We start from the raw sequence: 11,120 nt of genomic DNA on the forward strand, positions 1-11,120 counted from the left end.
TCTGTCACGGACACTAAATCAAAGAATCCGGATCTGATTTCAGCTCCCCATGAAGCCGTCTTTAAACTATGACGGATTTACTCTAACGAGACGAGGCGTGATGTACAGTGCTGGTGTTCAATTTCATTTGAAAAACGAGAAAGGTTTTCTATTATAGCGTTTTTAACAATGTATTCTTTTATGTAGGTATACTTGATATGACTTCCAAAGTTAATTTACATCTTAAAAGGACAGTAGCTGTTTGATTCATCACTTTTAGAAAAAAAAAAAAGGTTTAATGGAGATCTATATATTTGCTGTTTGAGCATGAAATATATCTGCCAAGTTACAAAGCACAAAGTCCCTCCAATTATTCTCTATATCAGTGTGCACTGTTTCTGAACGCTCTGAAACGCCTCCATTGTAGTCTTGAGTTTTCTTTCGGGAATGAACACGTCACAAAAAAAAGGCATACGCAACATAAAGGGGCGGGACCTGGTTGATTTTAGTCTCCGCCTCAGACCCTTGGCTGAATGTCTGATGCATGGTGCACTCAAAATGGGAAACGCTTTCAAAGTTTTGAAGTCGTCCTCTGATTGGTTGAATTCTGGATTTCCGGAATGTGTGTTGCATTCTTAAACGGTTCATCAGGAAACATAGATTGTGATGCCAAACCCCCTCATGGAAAAGCAAGTATGTTTATGAGAGCTTATCAGGATCAACTAAGCGCTGGATTTAAAGAAAAAAAAAAAATCTTAAGTCCCCAAAACCAATAACGTTGCTACTGTATTTTTGACGGTAAAGTTCTGGCAACCAAAGCTGCCGGTATTTTACCGTAAAAATTGTTTTATTTTACAGACGATTTTAAACTCTCTTCTGAAACGTTACTCTCCTCACCTTGCTGTTGTCCTCTCAGCTCTTGTCTTTACCCCTGAGCTCTCTCTGCATTCAGGACGAGGTCCGACGTGCTGCTTAAAATAACCTCTTCAGCAGGAGGGCATCCCAGGGGTCCGGAGTCACGGTTCTGTCGAATGTTCTCTCTCTCTCTGTCTGCCTCTGTTTTGATCGATTGCATCCTGAAGAATAATGATAAGAAGCACAGTGCATTTAGGAGCGTAAATGGAGAGGATGACCTGCAAAGGTTACTGGAAGAACTGATACTTCACAAATAAATAATCAACATTTATTCATTTAGCAGATGCTTTATTCAGTGTGAATGATCAGGTTATTTCAAGCATATTAAACTTATTCTACTTCACGCTTCACGCCAAAAGTTATTTTGACACCTCAGTCATGCTTAGAAAAATTACACATTTCACAACCACAAAGTGTCAACCTTCATTTTGAGCAGTTTGTTTAATCTCTTGTGAAATGTTTAGCTTGAAGTCTGCTTGTGCTATCTTTTTTGTTTGCTTGTCTTTATGCAACTTTTGGCCTGATATGTTACCATTCAAAAGTCTGGGGTCAGCAAGATTATTTTTTTTTTAAAGAATTGAATACTTTAAACTTAGCAATGCATTACATTGATCAAAAAATGGCGAGATATTTATTATATTACATTATTATGTTATACTTATTATATAAAAAAAATTCAAATAAATGCTGCTTTTGAAAATTCTTTTAATCAAAGAATCCTGAATATATTACGGTTTCCACAAAAATATGAAGTAAACACTTTTTAAACTTCACGATGAAGTTTTATGTTTGTTGGTGAATGGTTATATACCAAACTTAGTACTGTGATAAAGTTTAGAGAAATTGTCACAAATGAAAATGAAATCTGGTGATGGAGGATTAAATGAAAACTATTGATATGTGAAATATGCAACTGTATCTTGAATACACTCTACATACTTTGGTTATTAAAATGTGTGCTTGTGTGTGTAGTTTAAATGTGTTTCATCTAAGGTTGATTATCCAGTAAACTGGGAACTCTTACCCGTATGTAAATGTGTGAATACAGGTGGAGCGCTGACATCACTAGTTCAGAGAGAGATTCAGAGAAAGTGAAACTAACTCAACAGCAAAATGGACGCCAGAATCGATCAACCTCTTTAAACAACAGAATATTTACTGTTCAAAGAGTGTTGTGAACACATCTGACACTCACAGGTAAGAGATAGAAATATAAGAGAGATTGTGCTGAACAGGTTTAATGGAAGTGATCTGGTTTATAGGTTTATGTCAAACTGGACCAGGTTTAAGCGTGTCAAATACTCAACTACTTTAGTTGTTTACTGCACTGAAATAGTATCAAATGTGTATTAAAAGTGTGTCATTTAGATGTGTTGTAAAGCACAGTTTGATGTTTCTGTAATTTTCTCACATGACAGAAAGAATAAAGAAACAGGAAGTGAATGAGCTGCAGATTCACTGAACACAAACCTGTGAAACTGCAGAAGAAAATCACATAATAAACTAGATCAAAATTACACTTGACCATATAATGTATTTGGACTATATATATATATATATATATATATATATATATATATATATGTATATATATATATAGTTTTGTTGAAAAAGAACACTTCTTTAATCTAAACAGCAGGTCAAAGTTCAGATTGTTCTTTAACTTTATTACTTTCTTTCATAATTTTAACCAATTTAATATAAATTATAAAATCTTTTTTTAAATAAATTCTAAAGTCTTGAAATAATATTATTATGAATAATTAAAATTAAACTGTCTAGATTTAAGATTTCATTTAAACCTCAGTGACAAATACACATTAGATGTTTCTTATCTTTGGTCATTCAATAACATTTCTATTCTTGAACACGAAGAGGGAAGAACAATGGCAGAATCTTCACCAACATCAACAAAAGCAAGAAAAAACAGGAGACGGAGTATTGAGGATATACGTCCAAGTAAGTATACAAATAATAATAATAATAATAAACAGAATAAGAATGAATAAGTGCATGAATGACTTACAGTCTTCTCATTTAATATTTAATATGCACAGTTCAGGACTGAACAGTAGCAGATAATAAAATCATTTTAAATTAATATTTTTAATCAATATTACTCCATATATTTATTTATTTTGGTACAGTAAGTGTTTGTGTATTGAGCTTCACATTCGGGTCTGATGGGTTCATTTTACAGTAATGAGCAGCTGACTGTACATGATCTCTCATTTATTTGAGTTTCTTCAAAGTCGTCACTCGTCATCTCTTGACATTCTTTACATTCAACCAACATCATGAGATTCTTTATAAACAGTATTAAATGAGTTCACAGGAGGGTTGAGTCTTTTCCTTCACTCATCCATTTATAATAATAGGCTAATAATAATATTAAGTATTATTATTTTAATCCTTCAGGCAAAAACCATTAGATCAGAAAGTCAAACGTGTGTCCAAACTTTAGACTGGTGATTTACCTTCATCATTTCTCTCTCCAGCGATGTCTTCCTCCAGCGGTCCACTGACTGAGGAGCTTCAGTGCTCGATATGTCTGGACGTGTTCACTGATCCAGTCAGCACTCCATGTGGACACAACTTCTGCAAGACCTGTCTGAATAAGTGCTGGGACAACAGCCAGACCTGCAACTGTCCATATTGTCAAGAAACATTCAAGCACAGACCTGATCTCAAGATCAACACCACACTCCGAGAGATCGCAGATCACTATAAAAAGAAAAGTCCTGAGAAAAAAGCTGAAGTTGTGAAAAAAGCTGAAGTTGTGTGTGACGTCTGTGAGGACAGAAAGCAGAAAGCCCTGAAGTCGTGTCTGGTGTGTCAGAGCTCTTACTGTGAAACTCACCTGGAGCGTCATCTGAGAGTGGCAGGTTTAAAGAAACACAAACTGATCAATCCTGTGAGTAATCTGGAGGACTATATATGTCAGAAACACGAGAGACCTCTGGAGCTGTTCTGTAGAGATGATCAGACGTGTGTGTGTCCGATGTGTGACGTGACAGACCACAAGACCCACAACACTGTTCCTCTAGAAGAGGAGAGTGAAGAGAAGAAGGTAGAAGTTCCTGACAAACTGATTTTAAATGGCTCTTATTATGAGGATCACATGTTCTTTAATATAAATGAATCAGTTATGAAAACATATTGTGTGTTGTTCTCTGTCTATAGACTCAACTGATGAAGACACAGAAAGACACACAGCAGAAGATCCAGGACAGAATCAAGAAGATTCAAGACGTCAAACACTCAGCAGAAGTCAGAAAAGTGAGTTTAAAATAATTCAATTTCACTTTAATTTAAATTTAATTTAGTGCTGGGCAAAGATATATTGTGATTAATCGCATCCAAAAGAAAATTTTGTTTACATTATATGTGTGTGTATAAACATGTGTACTGTATATATTTAAGAAACATTTGCATGTATATACTGTCTATATATGAAGAGTTCAGATGCAAAAGCCTCTAAATGCCATTTGAAATTTTCTTCTAAAATGATCATTTTTATCAAGCTTGTATATTTAAGTTCAGTAATTTCACTTAAATGGCAATGAAGATTACCTATAATTGTCATTTAAGTGAAATTACTGAACTTGAATATAAAAGCTTGATAAAAATGATCATTCTAGAAGAAAATTTCAAATGGCACTTAGAGGCTTTTGCATCTGAACTCTTCATATTGATGCATAATTTATATTATATAAAAATATAAATATTTTACATATATAAATAACACATTTTTCATTTTCATATCATAAATATTTACGTGTATATGTATAAATATAAAATAACTCCGAGTTCAAGCTGGGCCTCGGGTTCGAGCCACCTCTAAGGACAGCAAATTCGTTTACTATTAACCTTTAAGGCTGAATGGGCAGGAGAACTAACTTAAATATCTATTATTGTATATTGAATTGTTGTTTGAATTGTTTATTAAATTGTTGTATAAAAGCAGTTTCACACTCACGGTCGCTCTGCTGGTCTGAATAGACACGTCTGTGATTCCCTGATCACTTAGTAAAGTAAAAACTCATCTCTCCTCATCAAGAATCATGATTTGAGGAATCATTCAGTGCAAACGCTGCAGAATGAGGGATTTTGAAAACACTGAAGTATGAGAAATAATAACAGTGATCAAACTCCACTAATAATGTGTTGTTGATCAGAGAAACACAGAGAAGGAGAAAGCAGCCCGTGTGGAGCTCTTCACTGATCTCATCCGCTCCATTGAGAGATGTCAGACTGAACTGCTGGAGATGATGGAGGAGCAGCAGAAAGCAGCAGAGAAACAGGAGGAAGAGCTCATTGAAGAGCTGGAGCAGGAGATCACTGAGCTAAAGATGAGAAACACTGAGCTGGAGCAGCTCTCACACACTGAAGATCACCTCCACCTCCTACAGGTCAGTCAACATCTCTCTGATCAATGATAATGACACCAGAACACTCCCCATGCTGAAGGATTTCTCCTCTCTCTCTCCTGCTGTAGATTTACTCGTCCCTGTGCAGCTCCACAAACACCAGGAACTGGTCTGAGATCAGTGTGAAGACTGATGAGAGCGAGGAGACTCTGAGGACAGCTCTGACTAAACTGCAGGACTCTCTACAGGAGAAACTCACACACACTGGTACAGCAATATCAAACACACCATACAGATATATATAATTATCATCTTTTTATCAGGACTGAAAACTCAGACATTCAGAGTGAGACTCACACGACTGACACTCAAGCATTCACTAATTGCACACATAAACATGTGAAAGATCTGCTGATGTTTTATTGTCATGTGTCTCTACAGAAGTGAAGAGGATACGGCAGTATGCAGGTACAGTGTGTGTCTGACCTACACTAGATTACATTCAGATACTCACAGCTTCACTTCACTGACCAACAGTATGATTACACACTCATTAAATATTACACACATCAGCACTAAAAGTCTGTATTAAGTTCATATTGTCTGTTTTCTCAGTGGATGTGACTCTGGATCCTGATACAGCTCATCCTGATCTCATCCTGTCTGATGATGGAAAACAAGTGAGAGATGGAGACATTAAACAGAAACTCCCAGACACACCACAGAGATTTGATTACTGTGTATGTGTCCTGGGAAAGGAGGGATTCTCCTCAGGGAGATTTTATTTTGAGGTGCAGGTGAAGGGAAAGACTGACTGGGATTTAGGAGTGGCCAGAGAATCCATTAACAGGAAGGGAGATATCACACTGAATCCCAGTAAAGGACACTGGACTGTGTGGCTGAGGAATGGGAATGAATATAAAGCCTTAGCTGGTCCCTCTGTCTCTCTGTGTGTGAGAGTGAAGCCGCAGCGGGTCGGTGTGTTTGTGGATTATGAGGAGGGTCTGGTCTCCTTTTATGATGTGGAGTCCAGCTCTCATCTCTACTCTTTCACTCATCAGTCTTTCACTGGGAAACTCTATCCATTTTTTAGCCCAGGCCTTAATGATGGAGGTAAAAACTCAACTCCACTGATCATCACACCTGTCAAACACAATCAATGAATTTACAGCCCTAATATGACATAGATGAAAATAATGCTTCATTTAATTAATGTTTAAAAAAAGATGTTTTTACTCAAAGGGTGAGAACCATTTGTTGTTTCCGCTTTACAAGTTATTACAGCATCTGAATAAATAATAATTAATAATATTATTAATTATTATTATTAATAAACTAATCAATTAATTATTGTTTATGTTTTATTATGTCTAATATTAAGCCTGTATGATGACCTCACCTGTATCAGATATTTTTGTGTGTGATTCTTACATTTCAGTCATCAGTTTCATTTGTAGACCTGATAAAATTCACTCTAGGTGGCCTTTATAAACACGTTAAGATGAAATTTTAAAATTTTGAAAATTTAGATGAAATTTTAAAATCAGATATTTTATATATAAAATTCAGTAATAATAGATTTTCCATTTTTACAGTAGATTTTATCACAGTGTAAAAGAGTAAAAGCAAATCTGCGTTGGGATAAAAACAAATTCTGAGAAGTTCACCAGTGCATATTTATAAATATGAAAAGTGTTAATTAACGAATTATTAGTTATCAATTATTGGAATAAATGAAACTTGAAAATCTTAAAAAGGTAAGAAAGTAATAAAAGGTCCAAACACCATATTATTATATTAGTTGCTACCATTTCCAAAAGGTCAAAACATTGCACCATATTTAAAAAATTAGAATAGCTTGATGAAGTGAGACAAGTTCTAAAGACAAATTTAGTTTTATTTCATGAGTGCCAAAGTTACAACCAAACAGGCTTATGGAGTTTTCAACATTGATAGTAATAATAAAAGTTTCTTGAGCAGCAAATCATCATATTAGAGAGATTTCTGAAGGATCATGTGACACTGAAGACTGGAGTAATGATACTGAAAATTCAGCTTTGATCACAGGAATAAATGACATTTTAAAATATATTCAAATAGAAAACAGTTATTTTAAGTTGTAAAAATAGTTCACAATATTCCTATTTTTCCTACCGACCCCACCCTTTTGAATGGCAGTGTAACACAATATTCATGCATTTTTATGTGTCCAAATACTTTTGACTTCCCAAATCCTAAGTAGAAACGTTCTTGTAGAACACGTTGTACTTGGGATCAGATCATCTAAGATGAGTAATCATATCAGGTGTAAAATGGGATTCATCAGCACAATCTCAAATGCACAGTGCTGGAACACTGAAGTAGACCAGCGCTGTGTGTGTGTGTGTGTGTGTGTGTGTGTGTGTTGGAAAAAGTCACGGTGTGTGCTTTGGAACAGTAGCTGTACCCAATATGAGGTTCCCCTCCTTTCCTCTCGTTCTGGGCTGATTGATTTACCAGCGGTCCTCGGCTCTGGGCTCCGGACTGCAGCCCTGGATATAAAGCAAGATCCGGGGATTCAAGGTCAGGTGGTTTAAAGCAATATTCACCACAAATTAACTTCCGTCATTATTCACCATATATTCAGCATAATGGCCAAGATGTTTTTTACTATAGAAAAAAAAAGTGATGGTTGCTTAAACTGTAAAAATATAAAAACACAATAAAATGAGTCCATACAGTCTACACAACCAACACATTCTCATCCTAGGGCGTCATATAGTGACACTTTTGACGTATGCGTATACATCCAACGCACATGGCACCCTTTAGCGTCAATATAACACGCTTCGGTTATGGGCAGGTTTAGGTCTGGGGTAGGGTTAGGGTTAGACCACTAGGAGGCGCCTTCTGGCCCATATATATCTGCATCTCATATTGACGCTAAAGGGTGCCATGCCATGTGCGTTGGATATATACGCCTCAGTATATGACGCCTTGGGATGAGAACGGGCTGACACAACTGCTCACAAGTTTTGTATAAATTAATAAATAAATGTGTAAATTAAAACTTTTATTTAAGAAGGATGCAATAAAAAGAACTTGCAAAATATTGCTATTTCAAATCAACGCTGTTCAAAGAATCCTAAAAAATATATACGTTACTGTAGATTCCACAAAAATATGAAGCAGCACAACTGTTTTCAACATTGATGATAATAATAAATGTTTCTTGAGCAGCAAATCAGCATATTAGACTGATTTCTGAAGGATCATGTGACACTGAAGATTAGAGTAATGCTGATTTTTTAAAATATATATATATATATATATATTCAAATAGAAAACAGTTTGAATTGTAATAATATTTCACAATATTACAGTTTCTTCCTGTATTTTTGATCAAATAAATGCAGCCTTGAATGCAGAAGACATTTAAAAAGCTATTTAAAACATCATTCAACACCAAACGACTGAACTTTTTTCCGACTGACTTCTGGAGCCATACGTGTGAGAAATAGACCGCAATTTAAGCTGCTATTGTTGCTGAAAAACTTCTATGCATTAAAACATGATGCAGGTCATCATGGACATCAAACATGGCATGACTTTAATGCATGCAAGTGCACGTGAAATCCAAAAGTTCTGGCAAAGATGAGGATCTTTAGAGACTTTCACAATGACACATTTTCATACTTTTCTTTTACAGTAAGATGCTTCTTCGTTGCCTTTCAAATAAGTAACAAATCTGTCAGCTATCAAACACATGCTGATAAACTCCTGTCCATGTGGACTGGACGTGTGTCCCTGCCTGAGTCGAGCAACCCAATGACTCAGCCTGTGAAATATGAAGGCTTTTAACAGCCCACCACAGAGGATCACTTACACTCAACCATCTCTCATTTTTGGGGTTTAAGTATATATTTAGTCATCCTGTAAAAAGCAGGGAGTTAAACAACAGTGAAATGTGATTAAAAGAGAGTTTTTGCCATGTCAATTTGCCTTGTGATGGCTCTTGCATTACATCATAAGGTCATTTATCACCTTCAGACAAACATTTCAAGACAAATTACGCCAATCAATGCAGGAGAGGAACTCAAAGAGCTATTTGTGGCCTTTTACAAGCCATTTTTGGATTTATTTGTTCCGGAACAATCCGTGCGGTGAGGAAGAGGCGGTCCAATGAGCCGTTCTCAAAGCAGAATCATCTGGACTTGGAGCGTTTGGGTCTAACCAAACCCTTTCAAGTGGGCTTCTCTGGTTGCTCCACACCAATGCCAGAGGACCGAATGTGCTCTTTTTCACCGGCTGGAGAAAGTAAACACACCAGAACCGAATCAAACCCCATGTGTGGTTGATGCCCCCAGACGACAAGCTGATTTAGCTTTAGATGATCAGAAGGCGTCTGCAAATGCGATGAGCTATTGTTTCACAGCTTTGATAGATGAACATCACCTGACAGAGACCGATGAGGGGGTGGTTTTATTCGTTTAACAGAGCAGGCAAAAACAGAGACTTGAATGAACAAAAGATAATTAAAGAACCAGAAGGAGGAGGGAATGATATGCTAACAAGTCTTTCATTGGCAGTTAATCATAGATGCTCATTAGGAGCACTGATTACACCACACAATAATGAGATGTGCACGCAAACATACTCTCACAAAGTTTACACACATGCACATCCACCATGCCAGATGTTTACGTCAACGCGATGAGGAAAAATGCTTGTTTATGTGAAAAATCCCATTATAGTTCCAAAAACTGAACAACACACACAGACTCACACTCATCTCAGTAAGGAGCGGATTAGACATCAGGTTGTCTGTGTAATTAGTGTCAGATTAATTAGAATTTGTTCAGCAGCTTTAGCGGTTGATGATTCTTTTCTCATTAATGTGAGCTTGAACTCACTCCAGAAACAAACAAAACTAATATTTGTTAAGCCATACTTCCACATTGATTCTGCAGTGTCGCCTCCAGGTCAAAAAGGTCAAAACGCTTCAATGAAGAGAAAGAGAGCCAGTTAAAGGAGTCGTTCACTTTTGAAAAAACTTTTGCTGATAATTTACTCGCCCCCATGTCATCCAAGATATCCATGTCTTCTTTTCTTCAGTTGAAAAGAAATTAAGGTTTTTGATGAAAACATTCCAGGATTTTCTCCATATAATGGACTTCAGTGGGAACCAAACGGTTCAAGGTCCAAAAGACAGTTTCAGTGCAAACTGAAAACGGTTTTAAACGATTCCAGACGATGAAACGATTGCTCAAAAAAAAAAGTTTAAGTTTTATAAGCTCAAATGGTCGCCTTGCTCTGTTCTGTGATGAGCGTTCGTGACTCTCCTGTTCGAACTCGTTCATCAAAATGAACGAATCTTTTTTTGAGTCATTTGGTTCATTCAACGAACGAAATGAACGAATTGACCTGGAAAAAGATTCGTTCATTTTGATGAACGAGTTCGAACAGGAGAGTCGCACAGAACAGAGCAAGGCGAGCATTTGAGCTTATAAAACTTCAACTTTGTTATTTAAAATGAGCGATGGTTTCGCTTGATAAGACCCTTATTCATCGTCTGGAATCGTTTAAAGCTCTTTGAACAGTTTGCAGTTTGCACTGAAACTGTCTTTTGGACCTTGAACCGTTTGGTTCCCAATGAAGTCCATTATATGGAGAAAAATCCTGGAATGTTTTTGTCAAAAAACCTTACTTTCTTTTCGACTGAAGAAAGAAAGACATGGACATCTTGAATGACATGGAGGCGAGTAAATTATCAGCAAAAGTTTTTTTTTTTTTGAAAGTGAACTACTCTTTTAAATTCCCATTCCAGAGACACATGCGTATTTCAACCCAGTAAAGGGTCAGTATTTGGTTTATCTG

General features: G+C 36.3%; 2 protein-coding genes and 1 long non-coding RNA gene across 3 annotated transcripts in view; 2 read left to right on the forward strand and 1 right to left on the reverse strand.

Annotated features, from left to right (window-relative positions):
* The first annotated feature begins 1,964 nt into the window (after positions 1-1,964).
* Positions 1,965-11,120, forward strand: part of LOC120483790 (E3 ubiquitin-protein ligase TRIM39) — a 210,250-nt gene continuing 201,094 nt past the window's right edge. The window contains exon 1 of the mRNA XM_089122575.1: positions 1,965-2,063. The gene's annotated coding sequence lies outside the window, so the exon portion shown is untranslated. The remainder of the gene's footprint in view (positions 2,064-11,120) is intronic.
* LOC120483408 (E3 ubiquitin-protein ligase TRIM39) lies at positions 1,977-6,568 on the forward strand. The gene is made up of 7 exons (XM_089122577.1): positions 1,977-2,091; positions 2,770-2,853; positions 3,393-3,964; positions 4,078-4,173; positions 5,073-5,306; positions 5,393-5,531; positions 5,880-6,568. The coding sequence occupies exons 2-7, from the start codon at positions 2,781-2,783 to the stop codon at positions 6,425-6,427; spliced, it is 1,662 nt and encodes a 553-aa protein (XP_088978703.1). The 5' UTR covers positions 1,977-2,091; positions 2,770-2,780; the 3' UTR covers positions 6,428-6,568.
* LOC120483460 (uncharacterized) overlaps positions 7,241-11,120 on the reverse strand; it is a 64,317-nt gene continuing 60,437 nt past the window's right edge. Inside the window, exon 3 of the long non-coding RNA XR_016147213.1 lies at positions 7,241-7,795. This is a non-coding gene — a long non-coding RNA (uncharacterized LOC120483460). The remainder of the gene's footprint in view (positions 7,796-11,120) is intronic.

The sequence above is a fragment of the Pimephales promelas genome, chromosome 18 (assembly GCF_988280905.1).
Source record: "Pimephales promelas chromosome 18, fPimPro1.hap1.1, whole genome shotgun sequence".
Classification (NCBI taxonomy): Eukaryota; Metazoa; Chordata; class Actinopteri; order Cypriniformes; family Leuciscidae; genus Pimephales; species Pimephales promelas.